At 41.8% G+C, this 25,092-nt stretch overlaps 2 protein-coding genes and 1 long non-coding RNA gene across 4 annotated transcripts; 1 reads left to right on the top strand and 2 right to left on the bottom strand.

The window, feature by feature from the left end:
• Positions 1-1,292: 1,292 nt before the first annotated feature.
• On the top strand, positions 1,293-24,387 carry LOC118391420 (small G protein signaling modulator 1-like). Of its 2 annotated transcripts, none has more exons than XM_052458071.1 (23): positions 1,293-1,551; positions 1,661-1,704; positions 3,822-3,897; positions 7,332-7,494; positions 7,604-7,750; positions 10,215-10,282; positions 12,182-12,324; positions 12,413-12,544; positions 12,665-12,786; positions 12,895-12,962; positions 13,057-13,220; positions 14,428-14,557; positions 14,978-15,169; positions 15,358-15,503; positions 15,725-15,853; positions 15,966-16,142; positions 16,293-16,361; positions 18,224-19,666; positions 19,871-20,078; positions 20,195-20,304; positions 20,429-20,525; positions 20,755-20,922; positions 21,165-24,387. In XM_052458071.1, exons 1-23 carry the CDS (start codon positions 1,545-1,547, stop codon positions 21,251-21,253), a joined length of 4,092 nt encoding a protein of 1,363 aa, XP_052314031.1. In that variant the 5' UTR covers positions 1,293-1,544; the 3' UTR covers positions 21,254-24,387. The 2 variants fall into 2 exon arrangements, with proteins under 2 accessions (XP_052314031.1, XP_035638690.2); XM_035782797.2 differs by having other exon boundaries at positions 7,601-7,750.
• LOC127906339 (uncharacterized) lies at positions 10,204-13,176 on the bottom strand. The gene is made up of 3 exons (XR_008060921.1): positions 13,033-13,176; positions 12,695-12,776; positions 10,204-10,336 (listed from the first exon to the last, which is right to left on the bottom strand). It is a non-coding gene; the product is annotated as an uncharacterized LOC127906339 (long non-coding RNA).
• Positions 21,915-24,768, bottom strand: LOC127906507 (uncharacterized). The gene is made up of 3 exons (XM_052458725.1): positions 24,754-24,768; positions 22,364-23,324; positions 21,915-21,985 (listed from the first exon to the last, which is right to left on the bottom strand). Exons 1-3 carry the CDS (start codon positions 24,766-24,768, stop codon positions 21,915-21,917), a joined length of 1,047 nt encoding a protein of 348 aa, XP_052314685.1.
• Between the last annotated feature and the right edge of the window lie 324 nt (positions 24,769-25,092).

The raw sequence follows: 25,092 nt of genomic DNA, 5'->3' as shown, positions 1-25,092 counted from the left end.
GTTGAATACATTGGCCATGATATCAATCTGCCACGTTCAAAACAACTGGAAACTTGCAACTGGAAAATCTCTGACTTCAGTGAGTTCAAGACAACTGGGCACTCTGAAAATAACAAGCTCCAACTGGGAAAATACGCTTTGAACAGTCATCCTTTTCGGGCCTCTTTCTAGAGCTCCGACCTGAAGATCACTGACGTCATGATACTGTTCTGACTTGGTGGTGCACATGTAGCCCATAGCCTGTTTTGGAGAAATGTAATAATTGAACATTTTAAGAGCTTTCATTGCTTATATGCCCCCTTTATTTATCCTGCGGTTCTGACTTGGTGTACAAGGAGAATACTATAAGAACAGCCCATGTTCTGAATTCTGTCACTGTACATTTTAGTGCTGACAAATAGTTACCTTGACTACGTTCGTCCTATCTTGCTCATTAATGTCTTAATCAAAATGATGGATTTCCTCTTATCTGCTCATTGAAATTACGGATTGCCTCTTATCTGCTCGTCTTCCCTTTATGCCATAGTTTGTACATCTCAATTGTCAGTAGAAACCACATTTGTTTAGGCAAGTCAGCCATATCAGTTGTGTTTTTTTAAAGGCAGTAAATGAGGCTGAATTAACTGTTTTGCTGCCAGACAAGGCTCCGCTGATAAGACAGGTGGAGCAGTGGTAAGGATTCACTCCATGGTGTTGAAAGAAAGCTTTGTTGCTAGGGCAGTTTGTGGGAACCGTTTGTCACCGTTAAAGTGCAATCCATGTATTATTTAGTATTGTGTTGTGTAGTGGCTTTGCTGGCATGCATCCCACATTTTTTTGGGGAGTTTGCCTCACCAACGTGTACATGCTAAAATCGCCACTATGCATCACTATCATCACGATACCCTCCCCAAAGAGCCCTCCCTCCCAGTTATGTCTGACAGCAACGGAAAGCGAGAGGCATCTGGTGTTGTGCCATTGAAAACGCATACTCAAAATTCTATACATATTTACATGAAATTGTGTTAGGTCTACTACTAATTTATTTTGATACGGGACGTGATAGCCTGCTTTTCACATTGACTACTATGGCGATTTTATTTATTAGCTGTTATCTAGACAATATTGGTTAGCTGACTACTGCAAATGTGTTATTATTACTGTCAATAATCATATATAGTCTATATGAGTTGGAGATAATCACAGATTGCCTAGCTAAATAAGACAGTGGAATACCGTTCAACTCACATATTTAACCCCTTATTGTGTGTGTTTGTGTGTGTGGATATATACAGTTGAGAGAGCGAGAGAGGGCGCGCGCGCTTGTACCTGCCTTCGTGTGTAGCCTACCTGCGTGCTTCCTTGCATCCTTTATCAATCATAGACTGTAAATACAGGCCATATCATCAATATTGACTGTGTATTGCACCGTGTGGCGTGTGTTGCTTTAAAGGGGGCGTTTGGCCGCATATTCACAATCGGCCAGAGTGTAAACTGAAGAGAGGCTCATTTGAAGCAAATAGCTGTCTTTTGTGCAATTGAATCAACAGCAACAGTGGGGCGCAATGGGAGGTAAGATGTTTCAATAATTTCGTTTTTCTATTTTAATAGGGGGGACAAATCAACATAGGCTTGAATGCCTCGGCAGCTTTCGAATGATACGGTTATTTTCTTATTCCAGAGGCCGAGACGCGCCATAAATTGCTGCGCAATGTGAAGAAAGAGGTGGGTGCCTATCTATTTGCAATGTTTATAACAACTAATTATTAGAACTAACCTTGGTCATGGATCGCTGGCAGCAGTTCTGTTTTATTGGGATTGCCAAAATGAGATTGTAAAATAGGGAGGTCTAATCGAATTGATATGTTTCAATAAAATGTTGCCTAATTGTGAGAATGTAGCCTAATACGTTTTTTTGGATCGTTATTTAATTATAAACGGTGCGTTCATGCATTCAGTGACGACTTGGATTGAAATACTTGGATTATAGCCTATGCAGAGAAATCATAATCATAATTTGGTCTCAGTAGGTAGCCTCGGCAATAACGCCAAGATCAGTGTAACGGTTAGTTAAGGTATGGATCGGTTATCTGAATACGTGTGTATGTCACAGTACCATAGAGCATCATCATTTCTATGATTATTGATAACTGCTTTTACTGAGATGTCTTTCATGTTAATGCTCGTGCTGTAATGGAGGGCAATTCAATTCACTGGGCGCTAATATCTCAGATAGCCTAGTGCCCCTCTCTCTTTTATATAAAACACAACACCAAATCAATTGATAAGATTGTCTTGCTTCATCAATTGTTTAGAAAGTTCAAGTGTAACTGACAGCAACATTACATCTTATTCAAATCTGTTCATATACACCCCCAGGAAGAATATGACACTTTTTAAAAACATGTTTGACATGCGAGCACTTAGATATATGGTCATTTTCATAAATTCTTAGGATGTTGCTGTTGTTCCATGATGTTCCAGTTTATTATTTGGCAACTCCTCACCGTTATCTGACCCCACCACCTCTGCAAGAGACCCCCATCTGTTAGCTACAGCCATATCATACTTCTTCAGGAAGGAAAATTGGCTTATGGTATAGTTTGGGCTGCAGATCTGGGGAACATGAAAGGGAGAGAGGAGACTACCTCCCTGTCTGGCTCCTTTTCTGTGTAGCTGCATGCTGGTGTGTCCTCTGTCCATTTAAGAGTTGCACTTTGTTGTTTTAGGGGGGGGGAAGTACATCATTAGCAGCAGACTATATAGTGTACTCATTTGTATGGATAGCACTGACCAGTGGTGTCGTGTAGGGTAAACGCAAGCAAACACAGTTTACTCAGATTTAGCAGAACAATGCATGGAAAGTACCCAGCTTTTGCGGACAAATGCATGGAAAGTATAGGAAAGCTGACTTTTTCCCCCACAACCAGCATTCAAAGTTTACACACATTTTTTTATCACTAAATCACTGGCACTGTTCATCATTGTGACATTTTTAGAAGAGGAAAATAACGGTTTGGACAACAGACCAAGTGATTGGCTATTCACTTCCATTGTTTGTAATTATGAGAGCTTGAACTTTGACAGAGCTGAATAAATAAATGGGTGACTTTCATCAGTGATACATATTAGAATGTTATCTATAGATAACTTACTACACACACACACACATACACAACATGCATCATCACGCACGCACGCACACACACGCACACACACGCTCACACAGGCACATGCAAGACAAAATACCCTTATTCTGACAAGTTATTCATGGCAGCAATTATTATTGTGAGTCTTGTGAAGGCAATCATTGGCTCTGGTGCCTGCTGGGGGGTAAACAGGATGTTTTATTCAGTAGTGTGTGGGTTGGAGACTTCAGGGTGGAGGCCTCATCACACTGGGGACATGACTGGCACCAGGTCGTGCAGCAAGGAAGAGGGTCTTAGTTGGTGATACTAAATATGCTGTATCTCAAACTCTGACAGGTTTTCCCAGTTTTTCGAGTAGATTTGATTGGATTTCTATCTCACAATGTTCACAATTTCTCTGTACTGTATAATTCCAGAATCTGGGAATTGGTCACAATATATTTTACTAGTGCACGTTTTTTTACACTGGTCAAGCTCTGTCTTGTCTGAAGTGATACATATCTGCACTGCATGCTCACTTGCATTCCCTCGCCACCCTCCCTCTGCCTATCTGTGATGATCTATTGTTGTGTAATCACTCCCCAACCTTCTACACTTTGATTTTCTTTCTGTTTCCTCATGTCAGAACCTGTCTCTTCATCTGCTTGTTAAATTAAAGCCAACGTCACCTTTATCTCGCTCTTTTCTTCCCAGGTGAAACAGATCATGGAAGAGGCAGTGACCCGGAAGTTTGTGCATGCAGACAGCAGCCATATAATATCCTTCTGTGGTGAGTGTGTTCATGAAGTAGTGTATTACTTATTTAATCAGTGTTGCAGATTTGACAGTTTGTCAAGGCCAATTTGTTTGTGAACAGAAGTACTGACAGTTCGTATTGCTCATTGGAGTTTTGACTTGCCTATATCTTTTTGGCTGGTTTGCTATCCCCCAGTTAAAGTTTATGCAGATAGATTAGAGATGGATTCATTAAACTGATCTACAAGCCCACTGACAGACTTCAGTGCCATATGTCAGTGCTGCAGTCATTTGATGGGAGGGAGGGTGCCGTGGTTGATGGGCAGGCCTAGCTGCATAGATGCTTTGGGTGGGTATAAGTGTTGATTCCATGACTGCTTAGCTTATGTGTAACAGATGCACAAGTGCTTGGTTTATCATCTTGGACCAAACACCATTACGATTGTAATGAGAGCAAGAGAGGAGTGGATAGAAGCAAGAGGTTGTAGTAAGTAAGAAACTAACATGTTTCGTGAGATGAGTAACTTTATCTCTAAAGAGCACCTTTATTTCTCTTCTCAAAGACCCATGCAGTGCTGCTATTCTCTATAAACTGAAGAATCACTGTTGGTTTGAACTAGTCCTTTGTAAACCTCCACCCCCATCCCTCTGGTGTCACAGCCTCACATTTCACACTTGTGATATGACACATAGGATTATTGTTCCATTAACAGCTCAGTAGTAAGATTCTGGAGTCAAAAGCAGGGGGATTATTATTTGGTCCCCCAAGTTTTATAAGCAAAAATGGTATTTCTTTTTTTATCTATGTTTTTTTTCTAAAAAATGTTTTATTTTTGGACATGTCAGCTTCAAGTGATTTTTATTTTGTAAATCTGTTCCATAGTATTCCCACGCATAATAGAGAGATGATGTATATGTGATCATAAACAAATGTAAGCAATGTTTGAAATTAAGTCAAATAAGTAAGTCAAATATTATCTGTTTGGGCTTCTATAAATTACTTGTAATTATGTTCCGGCCCCCTGACCATCCGCTCAAGACAAAAACGGCCCGCGGCTGAATCAAGTTGGTGATTCCTGCCATAGACATACAGTTCATTTCACATACAAAATCTTAACTGATTGTATGGTCAGACATTTACTCATGACTCCATTGACATTTACAGAGCAAAGTGACATCAGGCATCATCCTGTGGAGTTGAAATGCCAAGCCATGTCAAGTCCTGCCACCTCCTACTACCCCAATCTGTGTACGGTCATATTCTCAACCAACACAGCTTGATTTTAGGCTGTCTCTTATTCTTTACTATGGCTGTGGCCAGTGCCTGCCTAAAATCAAGCTGTGTTGGTTGAGAATGTGACCGTACACAGATTGGGGTAGTAGGAGGTGGCAGGACTTGACATGGCTTGACATTTCAACTCCACAGGATGATGCCTGATGTCACTTTGCTCTGCAAATGTAGGTCTATCTGTGTTAAATTGAACTGTCAGCAGACACTATTTGTAAAGAGTCAGCAGGTAGAGCAGGTCAAGCCACCTTTTGTCGCCACCCCAACAGCGGGAATTCGTTACACTATTCAAAGGTGTTGATAATACAACTCCACACATCCATGGATACCCTACACTCTTTGAAAAAAGGGTTCCAAAAGGGTGCTTGGGGAAGGATAAGGTTCTACCAACAACCATTTGATCAGAATAACTATTTTTGTAAGACAAGGGTTCTTTGTAAGACAAAGGGTTCTACCTAGAAGAACCGTTAACATCTTAAGAACCATTTTTGGGAAGAAAGGGTTCTTTGATAACTCTTTGTAAGGCAAGAAGGATTCTTTGGAAGGCACGAAGGGTTTATAAATAGAAACATATATAATATTTCCCAGTTTGACTCTAATATCTGTGTTATTGCATGTACATTGATTGGTTGATACATTTTATGCTACACAAAGATAAATAACATACATCTAAACTAATTCAATCTGTTGGATTTATTGCTCCTGTTACTGAGATATTTGTTCCAGTTTAGATGATTGAGGTAGTCTCAGTATTCTTCCCTACCCTGGCAGTCATTTTGGATGCAGGTTGCGAGTGATTAACAATTCCACTTGCTGGATATCCTAACTCTGTCTGGATTCCAATAGGGATTACAAATAACTTTGCAAACCAGCATAATGTGACTTGCCGGATGTGGAAACTCCTAACACCACTATTTTAGGGTATAGCTAGGTCCTCAAAGAAAGGCTTGGTGCATATGTATTGTTATAATAAGGCTAGTAGAACCCTCCATAGACGGTTCTAGGAAGAACCTTTAGATTATAAAATGGTTCTTGGTAGAACCCTTCATAGAGGGTTCTAGGCAGAACCATATACAGGGGGTCCTTTGAAGGATCCTACATAGAGGCTTCTAGATAAAAACCCTCTGCAAATGGTTCTACCCTGCACCAAAAAGGGTTCCTCTATGGGGACAAACCAAATAATCCTGTATGGTTCTAATTGGCACTTTTTTTTTTACAAGAGTGTAGCAACAGTAAACAGCATTTGTCGGTTTTCAGTCTATTTCTGGTCCTGTTGAGAGCCACCTGCGCCTGCCCTCCAACCCATCCCTGCCTCTCTGCAGTAGCACTCAAAATGTCCAAGGGTTTCTCACTTAATTTTCACCGGGTGTGTCGTGGAGGATCGTTACAAAATATAATACTTACAAGAACTTGTGAATTCAATATAGGCTTTTAATACAAACATATCAGAATCCTAGATGGTCCGCGGAACACACCCTTTTCCAGAGCACTGGCTCTGTTTTTATACACATACAACATATGAGTCCATCCCACATTCAAATGAAGTTACTTCCCTCAGTCCATCTGCCACCATTATATCCCAATCTGTGCATCCTGCTTTTTCACGCACAATAACGCCCATATCTGCTTTCAGTTAAGTTATAATGGTGACAGGACCTCTTCATGTCCCAAAAATAATACATGCTCATCTTATCCCATCTTATCCTTAAGTTTAGCTTCTTTGGTATGTCTGTCCTTATTAGGACTAGTAGACTATGTGTCTCTTCTCTTCATGTCCTAAAAATATGTGCCCTATGTCTATAGTCCATCCGTTGGTCATTTGGCTGACCCCCTCCTTTGTATGTCCCTCTGACCTTGGTATGTCCAGCTGTCCTATGCTCTCATGGCCTTACTTTGGTTTCCTGTCCTATACAATAGACAATGCATTTTACCAGAATGGCAAATGCACTCTAAGTGTATCTTTCTCTTGTGGTACAGTATTATGTTTCTCCCTATATGTACATCTTGCTCCCACAGGTGCTCCTGAAAAATCAAACTTTGCTAGGGAAATCCATAAACAGTATGTGGTTTACTTGTTGTTTACAGGGTATGCAATCATAGCTTAGTGAATATCGCTTTGGGGAAAACCAAACTGTTTTTACTGTTTGTGTCTGTATATTCTGTACTATCTGTGTCAACAGCTGTAGTGGAGGCATGTGTACTCCATGGGCTGAAGAGGCGAGCAGCGGGCCTCCTGTGCAGTAATAAGGTAGCAGCACTCTTCATGAAGGTGGGGAAGAGCTTCACCCCGGTGGAGGAACTGTGTCAAAAGGTCCAAGAACTAGAGCAGCTCATCGAGACCAAGTAAGACAATGATCTTGGATAGTAATTCCCATCACCCCCCTCCACACACACAGAGATGTCAAAAGTATACCACATTTGTATCACACTCTCCTCTCCTCTCCTCCAGCAGACAGGCTCAACTAAATAATGTCAGTGTTCCGAAACAACCCAGGGTGACCAACCTCCCCCCCCAGGGCTTGAGGAACCTGTGGATCCGCACTGCTCTCATGGAGAAGCTTCTGGACAAGATTGTCATGTACCTAGTGGAGAACAGCAGGTTAATCAACTGATCAGCTTCTGGCTGATATTGTGTTTGATCTTACCAATCCCAACAGTTGCTGTTCAATGTATAGCCTACTACTCATATCCCTTTCACACTAAGTAATTTTTCTACTAACTATACCATACCACCAACTATTGCCGGAATCAAAGCCAAAACTTTTATTTCCCGCCTAACAACCGAGTAATTATTTCGGTAAAGTTCTGCCTACGGCTCAGTATGAAACGTAGCCGTAATGGTGGGCAGGCATTGGCACACACTACTCTCTTAAACTCTTTATGGTTGCTAGGCAGCGGCAGTAAACCATCCTCCTGCCAGTTCTACAATTTGGCTAGGGAAATGTTAGCTAAGTTGAGGTGAGTGCTTGCTTATGATCATCTAGTCTAGTTGGCTAATTATTTAGAACATTTTGCCAGCATGTTATGTAATATATTATTTTGCTCTTCACTCACAGACGCTTAGTAGCCTAGGCCTACTCCTGACTAAAACCCTGTGTCTTCAAATCAAATCACATTCATTTATATAGCCCTTCGTACATCAGCTGATATCTCAAAGTGCTGTACAGAAACCCAGCCTAAAACCCCAAACAGCAAGCAATGCAGGTGTAGAAGCATGGTGGCTAGGAAAAACTCCCTACAAAGGCCAAAACCTAGGAAGAAACCTAGAGAGGAACCAGGCCTCTTCTGGCTGTGCCGGGTGGAGATTATAACAGAACATGGCCAAGATGTTCAAATGTTCATAAATGACCAGCATGGTCAAATAATAATAAGGCAGAACAGTTGAAACTGGAGCAGCAGCACGGCCAGGTGGACTGGGGACAGCAAGGAGTCATCATGTCAGGTAGTCCTGGGGCATGGTCCTAGGGCTCAGGTCCTCCAAGAGAGAGAAAGAAAGAGAGAAAGAGAGAATTAGAGAAAGCACACTTAAATTCACACAGGACACCGAATAGGACAGGAGAAGTACTCCAGATATAACAAACTGACCCTAGCCCCCCGACACATAAACTACTGCAGCATAAATACTGGTGGCTGAGACAGGAGGGGTCAGGAGACACTGTAGCCCCATCCGAGGACACCCCCGGACAGGGCCAAACAGGAAGGATATAACCCCACCCACTTTGCCAAAGCACAGCCCCCACACCACTAGTGGAATATCTTCAACCACCAACTTACCATCCTGAGACAAGGCTGAGTATAGCCCACAAAGATCTCCGCCATGGCACAACCCATGGGGGGGCGCCAACCCAGACAGGATGACCACATCAGTGAATCGACCCACTCAGGTGACGCACCCCTTCCAGGGACGGCATGAGAGAGCCCCAGTAAGCCAGTGACTCAGCCCCTGTAATAGGGTTAGAGGCAGAGAATCCCAGTGGAAAGAGGGGAACCGGCCAGGCAGAGACAGCAAGGGCGGTTCGTTGCTCCAGAGCCTTTCCGTTCACCTTCCCACTCCTGGGCCAGATGACACTCAATCATATGACCCACTGAAGAGATGAGTCTTCTGTAAAGACTTAAAGGTTGAGACCGAGTTTGCGTCTCTGACATGGGTAGGCAGACCGTTCCATAAAAATTGAGCTCTATAGGAGAAAGCCCTGCTTCCAGCTGTTTGCTTAGAAATTCTAGGGACAATTAGGAGGCCTGCGTCTTGTGACCGTAGCGTACGTGTAGGTATGTACGGCAGGACCAAATCAGAGAGATAGGTAGGAGCAAGCCCATGTAATGTCTTCACTGACTTGTCTCAATCAATGTGATTTTGTTTAATTGAATCTCTATCTGTATGGACTATTTGGTTAATTGGTTTCAGGTTGGGCAAATGGAGATGGTATAGCTCATCTGTTCATTTGGTTATCTACAATATCGCAGATCAGAAACATTTAGCAATAATAGGCTATCACTTTTTTTATATGACAGCTGTTCCACACATTCCCGTGACACAAGTTGTGTGGGAACAATATTATTTGTATTTTACTCTGTTTTTATTCTATCATATTCTTACTACAAAATATATGGGTGTGGACTGTGATCGGGGTAGGTGTGTCTTGACTGTTTAATGAACAAAATAGATCTCATTTGGACATAACATAAATAAACTCAAAATATGTAATTCTATTGTTTTGAAAATGACTTTTATTAGTGTTATGTTTCGTAGGACTTGCCTTAACAAATGAATAATAGATGTATTTTTGATTGTGTATATTCAATGGATTTATTCAAATAAACGTCCACTCACATCTGCACATTACTATTACCACTTGTCACTGACCTGCCGGAATGCGCACAGGAGGTATAAAAGGCATGTGTAGAGGCAAGAATGTGGGAGAAATGGCCTTGTTTGTAAGGGGGTCATATGAACATTGTCATTTATTTTGTCAAAATACTGTAAATCTTATGCAAAAACAGTATTACAGTCACTTTTCAGAGTCTTGCACCATTTTTAGTAAACATGATTTTCTGTCTTCCAGTACTTTCTATGACAGGGAGGCCATTCTAATGGATGCTGTGGATGGACCAATCCTTGCCTCTCTGTTAGGTATTAATGGACCTCTTCTTATAGCTTCTATTGCCAGGATGTGGCCAGACAGATCTGATAAGATAAGAAATAGCACATTGAATGGCACATTACAGTGACTGTGACTCCCTCTAAGATAACCTATAGATACAACATGACACAGTTGAAGTCGGAAGTTTACATACACCTTAGCCAAATACATTTAAACTCTGTGTTTCACAATTCCTGACATTTAATCCTAGTAAAAAATTCCCTGTCTTAGGTCAGTTAGGATCACCACTTTATTTTAAGAATGTGAAATGTCAGAATTATAGTATTTATTTAAGATTTTTTTCTATCATAACATTCCCAGTGGGTCAGAAGTTTACATACACTCAATTAGTATTTGGTAGCATTGCCTTTAAGTTGTTTAACTTGGGTCAAACGTTTCGGGTAGCCTTCCACAAGCTTCCCACAATAAGTTGGGTGAATTTCGGGCCATTCCTCCTGACAGAGCTGGTGTAACTGAGTCAGGTTTGTAGGCCTCCTTGCTCACACATGCTTGTTCAGTTCTGCCCACACATTTTCTATAGGATTGAGGTCAGGGCTTTGTGATGGACACTCCAATACCTTGACTTTGTTGTCCTTAAGCCATTTTGCCACAACTTTGGAAGTATGCTTGGGGTCATTGTCCATTTGGAATACCCATTTGTGACCAAGTTTTAACTTCCTGACTGATGTCTTGAGATGTTGCTTCAATATATCCACATAATTTTAGTTTCGTCATGAAAGGAAAGTGCATCAGTCCATATTGCAGCAAAACAACATGATGCTGCCACCCCTGTGCTTCACGGTTGGGATGGTGTTCTTCGGCTTGCAAGCATCCCCCTTTTTTTTATGGTGGTTTTAGAGCAGTGGCTTCTTCCTTGCTGAGTGGCCATTCATGTTATGTCGATATAGGACTCGTTTTTACTGTGGATATAGATTTTGTACCTGTTTCCTCCAGCATCCTCACAAGGTCCTTTGCTGTTGTTCTGGGATTGATTTGCACTTTTTGAACTGAACTACGCTCATCTCTAGGAGACAGAACGTGTCTCCTTCCTGAGCTGTATGACAGCTGCTGTGCCATGGTGTTTATACTTGCGTACTATTGTTTGTACAGATGAACGTGGTTCTTTCAAGCGTTTGGAAATTGCTTCCAAGGATGAACCAGACTTGTGTAGGTCTACAATATTTTTTCTGAGGTCTTGGCTGATTTCTTTTGATTTTCCCATAATGTCAAGCAAAGAGGCACTGAGTTTGAAGGTGGGCCTTGAAATACATCCACAGGTAGACCTCCAATTGACTCAAATTATGCCAATTAGCCTATCAGAAGCTTCTAAAGCAATGACATAATTTTCTGGAATTTTCCAAGCTGTTTAAAGGCACAGTCAACTTAGTGTGTGTAAACTTCTGACTCACTGGAATTGTGATACAGTGAATTATAAGTGAAATAATATGTCTGTAAGCAATTGTTGGAAAAATTGCTTGTGTCATGCACAAAGTAGATGTCCTAACCGACTTGCCAAAACTATAGTTTGTTAACAAGAAATACGACTTTTAATGACTCCAACATAAGTGTATTTAAACTTCCGACTTCAACCGTAGGAGACTAGTGCTTAACAGTGGATATTACCTTATTTCAGATAAGGACATAGCTCTGTAGTTTAGAAGATAAATATACTGGTTACTAACTCCAAATTGACTTTATACTCACACTTATAACAGACAAGTGCATTTACCTCTTCCTGTGAGCGTAACAATGACATTGCTGGTACCTAGTTATTTCACTCTGTATGATGATGGTTTAGTACAGTTCTTTAGGGGCTAGAAATTGTGATTTCACTTTTCCACGCCCAAACTGTTGTGGATCTCAGTGTTTTGTTGCTTTTACTCTTGCAGTCGGCCCCTGTGCTCTGGAGTACACTAAGGTGAAGACAGCCGACCACTTCTGGACAGACCCATCTGCTGATGAGCTAGTCCAGAGACACCGCATCCACAGTGGCCACTGTCGCCAGGACTCCCCCTCCAGGCGACCTGCCCTGGTCAGTGTGTGGATGATGTGTTTGTAAATGAATGATGTGTGTGAAGTATATGATGTATAAAAAATGGTCAAATGGTATTTTCTATTAGATCCAGAAGAGGCAGTCCAGTGGCAGTATGGAGGACCGGCCCATCCTGTGGGCTAGGGACTATGTTGAGTCCCTCCATCAAAACAACAGGGCTACACTGCTGTTTGGCAAGAACAACGTCCTGGTGCAGCCGGTGTGTGTATGTGTGTGTATGTGTGTGCATGTGTGTGATTTAAAGGATCTGACATAACTTTTTATCACTGTTTAAACAGCAGGGAATGCTTTGTAACAAATATATTGTCTTGGTCAACAGAGGGATGACATGGAGGCTATTCCAGGGTACCTGTCTCTCCACCAGACTGCAGATCTCATGACCCTGAAATGGACGCCCAACCAGCTCATGAATGGCACTGTGGCAGATGATACTGAAAAAAGGTCATGTAATATCAAATCACAGTAATAGAAACATATTCTGACACTCATATTTATCCACTGAGCATGCCAAATTATATACGATTTGTTCACACATTTATTTTCCTACAGTGTTTACTGGGACTTTGCCATGACTATTCGCCTGGCGGAGATTGTTTATCTGCACTGCCATCAGCAAGGTACAGGAACCTCTCTTAATTATGTATTCCTATAGCTTTGTATACATTTGTTTGTTTGTGTGTTATTGACCTTGTGATCATGTTTTTTTCCCAGTGGACAGTGGTGGGACAGTGGTTCTGGTGAGTCAGGATGGGATCCAGAGGCCTCCACTGCGGTTCCCCCGGGGAGGACACCTGCTCCAGTTCCTGACCTGCCTGGAGACGGGCCTGCTGCCACACGGACAACTGGATCCCCCGCTCTGGTCTCAGAGGGGAAAGGTCTGCATTATTCCGATCTCAATTCATGTTTACTGTAGCCATTATGTCCACATCCACTAAATGAAGCCTGATGGTATGATTTAGCTAGTTGTTTCTAAAACATTAAAACAGGGTCATCTATAGCATAATGTATGTTGTTTGGCTGAGGATAACTCTGATCTCTGTGTTAGTACACTGCTGCCAGAGGAATACTTTTACACTGACATTGATCTTATCCACCAATTTAGCCTCCAAGTAGAAAATAACATTGACCTGCCAAAGCAAAGGGAACACGGTCTGAAGGTTTTTTATATGATTTGTGATGATGAAAGTGGTAGTGATAGCAGAGCTGGGAATATAATTCACAGGCTGCAATAGAAGATAGCTTTGTAAGGGTTGTGGTATATTACCAGCAGGGCAGTGAAAGAATATAAAACCTAGGAATTTAAGTGTGAGTGGGGTCTTAATACATCCTCTGGATAACATGAAGGACATTTGCGAGACTAAGGACAAGGATATTGACTTGAGACTGGCCTTCTCAGGCTGGATCATTAATTGTATCTAGCCTAGTCGTGCTTCACAATTAAACAATAGGGATCTGAGTTTTAGAGTAAGATCAAATAAAACTTTAATCACTCTCGCAAATCATCATCATAACATCCCTTTGTCTTATACTGAGTGCAGTACATCCCTTTGTATTATACTGAGTGCAGTACATTCCTTTGTATTATACTGAGTGCAGTACATTCCTTTGTATTATACTGAGTGCAGTACATCCCTTTGTCTTATACTGTGTGCAGTACATCCCTTTGTCTTATGCTGAGTGCAGTACATTCCTTTGTCTTATACTGAGTGCAGTACATTCCTTTGTCTTATACTGTGCAGTACATTCCTTTGTCTTATACTGAGTGCAGTCTTATACTGATTACATCCCTTTGTCTTATACAGTACATTCCTTTGTCTTATACTGAGTGCAGTACATTCCTTTGTCTTATACTGAGTGCAGTACATTCCTTTGTCTTATACTGAGTGCAGTACATTCCTTTGTATTATACTGAGTGCAGTACATTCCTTTGTCTTATACTGAGTGCAGTACATCCCTTTGTATTATACTGAGTGCAGTACATTCCTTTGTATTATACTGAGTGCAGTACATTCCTTTGTATTATACTGAGTGCAGTACATTCCTTTGTCTTATACTGAGTGCAGTACATTCCTTTGCCTACAGGGAAAGGTTTTCCCTAAATTGCGGAAGAGGAGTCCGCAGGGCTCTGTGGAGTCTGTGTCGGATAAAGAAGAGGACGAGGCCACTGACTATGTCTTTCGGATCCTTCTTCCCGGTACTCCGTCAGACTTTGGTATGTCACTTGTGATCTTCTTATTCTGTATCGATTTTCTGTTCAAATATGTTCAGAATAAACTTTTTCATTCATTTTTTTTTGCTCGCTCTCATTGTTTTGTTGACCATTGTCCCATGTGCCTTCCCTCAGCCCCTCTCTGTCCAGCCCATGTGTCTCGGCCTGTATCTGTAGTCCTGTGAATCTGCGAACACCCTCCATTAGTTACCCTGGATTTGAGACCATACATGGGCATCAAGTTGTCTTTGTCACACCTCCATCTTCTGTCTTGGTTTGTCAATGTTTCCATGGTTATTATGAAAGAAAGTCACCCAAATCCTCTATCAGTTCTAGAAGATCTTGTAGCTGTTGCTAATGACAATAACAATAACGACGATGTTCATGCTGATGATAACATTGAGCCTGTTGTTTGCTGTCCAGTGGCTCCAGAGCTGATGGACCAGGCGTTGAACATGTGGCACCCCACACCCAGGAAGTCCTCCTGTTTCTCCTGCGCTCTCAACGGATCCCGTGTTGGCTCACTACCCAACGGCTGCAACCAGGACAGGGCTCCCCTGAAACTCCTCTGTGACACCATGAAGTACCAGATCATTTCCCGTGCTTTCTATGGTTGTGAGTACATGCATCATAAATTCATTTAGGAAAGACCGATTCAAAAGCTATAATCTTCATGCAGTGGCATACTGCAGCTTCACAAGGGCGAGGGGGGGGGGTGTCTTGCGGGAATGTTTTGTACGCCAGTGTCTTCATGTTATGGTTGGATTGATAACCATGCACGTTTCTTCACTTCTTCATTGAAGGGCTTGCCTACTGCCGTCACCTGTCCACTGTTCGTATCCACCTCTCTGCCCTGGTCAACCCCACCATCGTCGACCCTAACGTGCCTCATGATGCCCAGAAAGGACTCACTGTGGATGTCTGGAGCAGCTTCCTCCAGGACCGCTCTGTAAGATCTACTGTAGCATCTGCTCATCATTCTCAACACACTGTACACACAACCACAACATGCAGTGATTGTGTATGTTCTTCAAGGCTTAGATAACTGATCACAGTGTGCATGTAACTGCTTCATCAACATCCCACTGAGAGGCGTACAGAATCACACAGCAGCTGATGACAGTACTGTATTGAGTACTGTAATCACATTCACAATCTTTTCTCCTGCAGGCATATGATGAGCATGAGCTTCTGCGTCTGGTGTACTATGGTGGTGTGGCTCCTACAATACGCAAGGAGGTCTGGCCATTCCTGCTGGGACACTACCACTTCGATATGACCCAGAAATGTAGGATGGAGGTGGGTATTGTTATATTGTAATGTGGTAAAATTATGGAACTCAGGAAACAAAGTAGGAAGGATGGTCAAATGTACACACTAGTGACCCTGTGTGTTTATAATCTGTGTATAGGTGGATGAGCAGGTGCGGGCCTGCTATGAGCAGACTATGAAAGAGTGGCTGGGCTGTGAGGCCATCGTAAAGCAGAAAGAGGGGGAGAAGCATGCTGAAGCCATAGCCAAGTGCAACTCTGTGGCCAGTGTGGACAGACCAGGACCAGTGCAGAGAGACTCCACCATCAGCACTGATGTAAGTGGGCCATACCAGTCCCATTTGATGAGTGCAACACATGACATAATTTGTGACTCATACTCATATGGTTAACACACTTACATATGTCTCTCCCCATGCTGTTCTGGTCTCTTCCTGGTTGGCATTTATCTCATCCTCCTACACCAGTCCTCACAGAGCATTGGTTCAGACAAACAGATTGCCCACTCACAGAGTGACTCCAGAAGTAGCACACAGGTATAGTATGTTTATACTGAAGGATTTTAATAGAATATCTTGATTAGAGTTCGACCAATTATGATTTTTCAATGCCGATACCGATAATGATTATTGGAGGACCAAAAAAGCCGATACCGATTAAACGACCGATTATAAAAATATAAAAATATTTGTAATAATGACAATTACAACAATACTGAATGAACACTTATTTCAACTTAATATAATACATCAATAAAAATCCATTTAGCCTCAAATAAATAATGAAACATGTTCAATTTGGTTTAAATAATGCAAAAGCAAAGTGTTGGAGAAGTAAAAGTGCAATATGTGTCATGTAAAAAAAGCTAACGTTTGAGTTCCTTGCTCAGAACATGAGAACATATGAAAGTTGGTGGTTCCTTTTAACATGAGACTTCAATATTCCAAGGTAAGAGGTTTTAGGTTGTAGTTGATATAGTGTTTATAGGACTATTTCTCTCTCTATACCATTTGTATTTCATATACCTTTGACTATTGAATGTTCTTATAGGCACTATAGTTTTGCCAGTGTAACAGTATAGCTTCCGTCCCTCTCCTCGCCCCTATCTGGGCTCGAACCAGGAACACATCGACAACAGCCACACTCGAAGCAGCGTTACCCATCGCTCCACAAAAGCTGGGGCCCTTGCAGAGCAAGGGGAATAACTGCTCCAAGTCTCAGAGCGAGTGACATTTGAAATGCTATTAGCGCACACCCAGCTAACTAACTAGCCATTTCACATCGGTTACACCAGCCATTAGGCTGATAGGCTTGAAGTCATAAACAGCGCTGTGCTTGCAAAGAGCTACTCACAAAACGCACGAAAGTGCTGTTTGAATGAATGCTTACGAGCCTGCTGCTGCCTAAAATCGCTCAGTCAGACTGCTCTATCAAATCATAGACTTAATTATAACATAATAACACACAGGAATATAAGCCTTTGGTCATTAATATGGTCAAATCCGGAAACTACCATTTCGAAAACAAAACGTTTATTATTTCAGTGAAATACGGAATCGTTCGGTATTTTATCTAACGGGTGGCATCCCTAAGTCTAAATATTCTTGTACCATTGCACAACCTTCAATGTTATGTCATAATTCTGGCAAATTAGTTCGCAATGAGCCAGGCTGCCCAAACTGTTGCATATACCCTAACTCTACGTGCAATGAACGCAAGAGAAATGACACAATTTCACCTAGTTAATATTGCCTGCTAACCTGGATTTCATTTAGCTAAATATGCAGGTTTAAAAATATATACTTCTGTGTATTGATTTTAATAAAGGCTTTTTTTCCAAATGCTCTTTTGTTAAATCATCCCCCAGCGTTCCATCGATTATATGCAACGCAGGACACGCTAGATAAACTAGTAATATCATCAACCATGTGTAGTTATAACTAGTGATTATGATTGATTGTTTTTTTTATAAGATAAGTTTAATGCTAGCTAGCAAATTACCTTGGCTTCTACTACATTCGCATAACAGGCAGTCTCCTCATGGAGTGCAATGAGGGGCAGGTGGTTAGAGCGTTGGACTAGTTAACTGTAAGGTTGCAAGATTGAATCCCCCGAGCTGACAAGGTGAAAATCTGTCGTTCTGCCCCTGAACAAGGCAGTTAACCCACCGTTCCTAGGCCGTCATTGAAAATAAGAATGTGTTCTTAACTGACTTGCCTAGTTAAATAAGGGTATAAAAAATAAAAAACACCTGCAAAATCGGCGCCCAAAAATACCGATTTCCGATTGTTATGAAAACTTGAAATCGGCCCTAAATTAATCTGCCATTCCGATTAATCGGTTGACCTCTAATCTTGATAATACTTGGTATTCACTCTCCTATGGTCTGCTGTTGCAGGTATTTTGGTTTGTCGAGGAAGTGGAACTGATTGAATCTGAGACGAAGCGAGAGAAAAGCAAAGAGCGGTCCAAAACCCCACTGAAAGACCTCCGAGATGTAGCCATCCCAAATGGTACCTCAGACTCTGGGGACCCATCCTTCTACAGATTGTCTGTTGACTCAGGTCTTCCAGAACAGCCTCAAAGCACAAACAACAGCAACAGTCCTGTATCTGACTCACCAGTCAGACCAGCAGCCACTCAGCCATCACCAGAGCCATCAGCGAACCAAGGAGCTGCATCTAGCCTAGTGGCCAAGGCTGAGCCACCCCTAATAGAGAATCCTTTCACTGTCTTGGGAACTGAAGTTGGATCTGAAGACCTAAAGCTGCCGATAACAGTTGACGACAAGGCTGCATCAGCCGGAGAGTTCAAGGCCCCAGAGCGTGAAGTGGTTGAAAGCTCTAGATTGGTAGAAATCGTGAAAACCTCAGAGAAAGTTGAAGAGGGTTCTGACAAAAAATATGCAAAGTCCTTAGGAAATGTTGAAATGGAAGAAAACAACGTTATAGCAGATGGGTTGTCTGAAGTTTCCACCACAGAAGACACAAAGCTCCTTGTGAGAGCAGTGTTTGCAACTGAGAATACTGATATTCTCAAACTAGAAATGGAGGTTTCTAATATATATATTCCAGCTCCGCCACTAGGCGAGGCCACATTTACTAAAACACAAGAGAACAAAGCCCCAGCGACAGAGCCCTTCTGTTCCAGAGAGCCATCTGTAACAGAAGGAAACAAAGATTCAACAATGATAAGGGAGGCTGGTATTGCTGAAAAAGAGGACACAACCTCTTCTGAAATGGAAGAAATCACAGAATCTGAATTTCAAAAAATGCAAACCCCTCAAACCAGCAAGGCTTGTGTTTGTGAGAAAGACATGGATAGTACTAAAGAAAAGGTTGCAGATGTATTTGTAACCAAACCATTAGACTCTGTGGAGGCCAATTTCCCTGAGAATTACAATAACAAAGCTGCAGAAATGACAGCTGCCATAGATTCAGAGAAACATGCACCTGCATTGCCAGTACTGAATCCACCCCTGCCTGAGGCCAGGGCCAGTGTTACAGTGACATCCCACTCTAGGCGATCTCCTGATACACTAGATTCTGATGACTCGCCCTCTGCCTTAGAGATGGAGGATATTCCCACGGCCTGGGCTAGACCTTTGTCTGGCCTGATGGCTACCCCACCTGCCCCCTTGGCCCTGGGGAGAGTTGGCTCAGGGGAGCCTGTCCTGGAAGCACCCTCCAACACCAGTCCTGATGGAACAGAGCCAGCCCTGTCTGAGGAGGAGCCTGAGATGGAAAGTCTCTACACTCAGTCTGACTCTGTGGTTGAGACAGAGGAACTCAAACCTGATGTCTCACCAGTGGCATTGTCCCCAGCAGGGACTACCTATTCTGTAAGTACTCCAAATGAGTTACCTACTGTATGTGTACTGTAATGAATGTCACAGCTTTTGAGGTTAATTGGCTCAGGGTTGGTTTAACATACAGTACCCAACTGGCTACAGAGCTGACACAATGCTGGTATGAATGACGAAACAATAGCCATTTGAAGTTGATCAAATTTAACTAATCTTAGTCCCTTTTGTCACTCTGTGCAGCAAGAGCAGCTGGATTTGTACTTGCTCAACCTGCATCGCATTGATAAGGACGTGAGGCGCTGTGACAGATCCTACTGGTACTTCACTCCTGCTAACCTGGAGAAACTACGCAATATAATGTGCAGTTATGTATGGCAGCATCTGGAGATTGGCTATGTCCAGGGCATGTGTGATCTGCTGGCTCCTTTACTGGTCATTCTGGATGACGGTCAGTCTGCATTAACAATAGCTCTCTTATACTGCATAATATTACTGCATAATTTGCAGACATGAGTAAGATAACATGAATCATTTGCTGTTTATTTGTGTCTCTGTGTTACTCAGAGGTCATAGCGTTCAGCTGCTTCTCTGAGTTGATGAAAAGGATGAATCACAACTTCCCCCATGGAGGGGCCATGGACTCACACTTTGCCAACATGCGCTCCCTCATCCAGGTACCATAAACACATATGCTCACACACACGCACGTATATACACAGTCACACATGCACATTATTATAAGTACAGCGATATTACTCTGTAGTACCAGATAGGTACTCTCATCCTCTTTTCTGCTAGATCCTTGATGCAGAGCTCTTTGAAGTGATGCAGATGAATGGAGACTACACTCACTTCTACTTCTGCTACCGCTGGTTCCTGCTAGACTTCAAACGAGGTGCTGACATATGCACGGGCATGTGTTACATTGCACACACTATGAAAGGGCCATGCTGGTGATGTTTAAACCTAAATGAATCTTGTTCAAGTTATACAATATGAAGGACCGATACAGATTTTTAGCTAGTTTTTTCTGACGTTTTATTTCTGTGACATGACTGTTCTGCAGGCAGGTCATATCACAGTCTTCTTTGGTGTATAACCTGCTATGCCATTCTTCCCTTCAGAGATGGTGTATGATGATGTGTTCTCCGTGTGGGAGACCATCTGGGCGGCCACGTATACCTCCTCCACTCATTTTGTCCTCTTCATCGCTCTGGCACTGGTGGAGATGTACCGAGACATCATCCTGGAGAACAACATGGACTTCACTGACATCATCAAGTTCTTCAACGGTGAGGCTAAATGATGACTTTAGATGTTGTTATGGAATGTAATATTTGACAATTCAGTTATTTCATTTCATTGCCACTTTCTTTTTGCTTGCTGAATGTATGTTTTGAATGTAGCAACTGCTTTTATTGTGCGTGCTAACAACATCAAAAAGCACAACTCCATAGGCTGCACTCATATGTAAATCAACACAACCAATTAGGTTCTTGTAACACAGTGTGTTTGATTTGATTTCCCTCCTCAGAAATGGCAGAGCATCACAACGTCCCGCAGGTCCTAACGATGGCTCGAGACTTGGTCCTCAAAGTGCAGACTCTCATAGAAAACAAGTAATCCACCATGTGTCTGTTCCTTTCCCTTTCACTCAGTGTGCAACATTTTGACAATATGTTCACTTGTATTTGTATGAAAGCTATAAAAAAACAATTATTCAGTATTTCAAAATCATGCTTCTAAATAATTATTTATATTCCTGAAATCATCAGGTGACCCATACTGAAAATATACTCACACTACAATAATTGCACAACACAATATTTCTGTGTCTCTAAAAGCACTTTCCTATGTTCAGGTAATTAACATTATAATCAATACGTTTGAATAAATGTAATTGTTCACTTAGTGAATGTACCCTTTTAAAAACAAAAACTCTTTTGCATATTGCTTCAGGATGTTTTTGTATTTGTTTTGCCTTAAATTTAGCTATTTTGTGCAGGGATATTCTCAATATGATTACCAAATGAGATCTTGTTTGTACATTGCCATCATGCACTTCCCATCAGTTAGAACCATTCACAGAGTAGAGGTGCAGCCTTCCAACATGGTAGCCAGTATTTTTGTATTAGTGCTTAAATCGGTCTCTTCATTATATATTCACCTGGCTAAATGTCTGTGTGTATTGCTGTGGTACTGTAATGTTAACTGTAAAAGTATTTGTAACACAAAGGCTAATGTTCAAAAGTATCTGTGAGCATAACAATGGAGCTAAATTGTTTCATATCAGATATGTACACACGTCAGCTACTGTACATGTGATCAGATATGTACACACGTCAGCTACTGTACCTGTGATCATATATGTACACATGTCAGCTACTGTACACACGTCAGCTACTGTACATGTGATCAGATATGTACACACATCAGCTACTGTACATGTGATCAGATATGTACACACGTCAGCTACTGTACATGTGATCAGATATGTACACACGTCAGCTACTGTACATGTGATCAGATATGTACACACGTCAGCTACTGTACATGTGATCAGATATGTACACACGTCAGCTACTGTACATGTGATCAGATATGTACACACGTCAGCTACTGTACATGTGATCAGATATGTACACACATCAGCTACTGTACATGTGATCAGATATGTACACACGTCAGCTACTGTACATGTGATCAGATATGTACACACATCAGCTACTGTACATGTGATCAGATATGTACACACGTCAGCTACTGTACATGTGATCAGATATGTACACACGTCAGCTACTGTACATGTGATCAGATATGTACACACATCAGCTACTGTACATGTGATCAGACATGTACACACGTCAGCTACTGTACATGTGATCAGATATGTACACACGTCAGCTACTGTACATGTGATCAGATATGTACACACGTCAGCTACTGTACATGTGATCAGATATGTACACACATCAGCTACTGTACATGTGATCAGATATGTACACACGTCAGCTACTGTACATGTGATCAGATATGTACACACGTCATCTACTGTACATGTGATCAGATATGTACACACGTCAGCTACTGTACATGTGATCAGATATGTACACACATCAGCTACTGTACATGTGATGAGATATGTACACACGTCAGCTACTGTACATGTGATCAGATATGTACACACATCAGCTACTGTACATGTGATCAGATATGTACACACGTCAGCTACTGTACATGTGATCAGATATGTACACACGTCAGCTACTGTACATGTGATCAGATATGTACACACGTCAGCTACTGTACATGTGATCAGATATGTACACACGTCAGCTACTGTACATGTGATCAGATATGTACACACGTCAGCTACTGTACATGTGATCAGATATGTACACACGTCAGCTACTGTACATGTGATCAGATATGTACACACGTCAGCTACTGTACATGTGATCAGATATGTACACACGTCAGCTACTGTACATGTGATCAGATATGTACACACATCAGCTACTGTACATGTGATCAGACATGTACACACGTCAGCTACTGTACATGTGATCAGACATGTACACACGTCAGCTACTGTACATGTGATCAGATATGTACACACGTCAGCTACTGTACATGTGATCAGATATGTACACACATCAGCTACTGTACATGTGATCAGATATGTACACGTCAGCTACTGTACATGTGATCAGATATGTACACACGTCATCTACTGTACATGTGATCAGATATGTACACACGTCAGCAACTGTACATGTGATCAGATATGTACACACATCAGCTACTGTATATCTGATCAGATATGTACACACATCAGCTACTGTACATGTGATCAGATATGTACACACGTCAGCTACTGTACATGTGATCAGATATGTACACACGTCAGCTACTGTACATGTGATCAGATATGTACACACGTCAGCTACTGTACATGTGATCAGATATGTACACACGTCAGCTACTGTACATGTGATCAGATATGTACACACGTCAGCTACTGTACATGTGATCAGATATGTACACACGTCAGCTACTGTACATGTGATCAGATATGTACACACGTCAGCTACTGTACATGTGATCAGATATGTACACACGTCAGCTACTGTACATGTGATCAGATATGTACACACGTCAGCTACTGTACATGTGATCAGTTTTGTACACACATCAGCTACTGTACATGTGATCAGATATGTACACACGCCAGCTACTGTACATGTGATCAGATATGTACACACATCAGCTACTGTACATGTGATCAGTTTTGTACACACATCAGCTACTGTACATGTGATCAGATATGTACACACGTCAGCTACTGTACATGTGATCAGATATGTACACACGTCAGCTACTGTACATGTGATCAGATATGTACACACGTCAGCTACTGTACATGTGATCAGATATGTACACACGTCAGCTACTGTACATGTGATCAGATATGTACACACGTCAGCTACTGTACATGTGATCAGATATGTACACACATCAGCTACTGTACATGTGATCAGATATGTACACACGTCAGCTACTGTACATGTGATCAGATATGTACACACGTCAGCTACTGTACATGTGATTTGTTGCTTGACAATAAAAATAAATAAACCGTCAAACATATATGAGCAAAGGAGAAAAATACAAATATTTTTTATATGTATTCTTGAACTGTTTATTGTTGTTATTACTTTGCTGTGTATTAAACAATCCGTATATTTTGGATTCAGCATTGTGTCAACTTTGGTTTAATTCATTGCACTTTACTCAGTGTTGTCTTTGGTAAAGCCACGTTTGCCTGTAGCCAAAGTGTGCTGTAGGGTCGTCACTAGTTATCACGGCCATAAAGTCATAATTATGTCTAAACCCTGCCCATTTCTATAATTTCTCTTCTTAAAATCTGATTTCAAACCTAACCCTAACTATAACCACACTGCTAACCACACCCAAACCTTAAATTTAGACCAACAAGCACCGATTTTGTGCGCTTATTTTGACAATGTGGCTGTGGAATCTGACTTTGTGACTGTGTTATCTAATGGAAACCGTGCTGGTGTTGACAAAGATACACTACAGGATCAAAAGTAAGTGGACACCTGCTCGTCGAACATCTCATTCCAAAATCATGGGCATTAAGTTGGTCTGCCCTTTGCTGTCATAACAGCCTCCACTCTTCTGGGAAGGCTTTTCACTAGATGTTAGAACATTGCTGCTTTGACTTGCTTCTACTCGGCCACAAGAGCATTAGTGAGGTCGGACACTGGTGTTGGGTGATTAGCTCTGTCTCGCAGTCGGCGTTCCAATTCATCCCAAAGGGGTTTGATGGGGTTGAGATCAGGGCTATGTGCAGACCAGACTAGTTCTTCCAGAACGACCTCGACAAACCATTTCCGCATGGACCTCGCTTTGTGCACCGGGGCATTGTCATGCTGAAA

Source organism: Oncorhynchus keta, chromosome 12, assembly GCF_023373465.1.
Source record: "Oncorhynchus keta strain PuntledgeMale-10-30-2019 chromosome 12, Oket_V2, whole genome shotgun sequence".
Taxonomy (NCBI): Eukaryota; Metazoa; Chordata; class Actinopteri; order Salmoniformes; family Salmonidae; genus Oncorhynchus; species Oncorhynchus keta.
Note: the sequence above shows the minus strand (reverse complement) of the source record. Positions and strands in the feature narration are given on the sequence as shown.

Excerpts from the sequence above, each read along its gene's own strand:
- LOC118391420 (XM_035782797.2), top strand. Across the intron at positions 16,143-16,292 it reads ACTCCACCATCAGCACTGAT|TCCTCACAGAGCATTGGTTC; the intron begins GTAAGTGGGCCA and ends CTCCTACACCAG. Across the intron at positions 19,667-19,870 it reads CAGCAGGGACTACCTATTCT|CAAGAGCAGCTGGATTTGTA; the intron begins GTAAGTACTCCA and ends CACTCTGTGCAG.
- LOC127906507 (XM_052458725.1), bottom strand. Across the intron at positions 21,986-22,363 it reads GTGTACATATCTGATCACAT|GTACAGTAGCTGACGTGTGT; the intron begins GTACAGTAGCTG and ends ATATGATCACAG.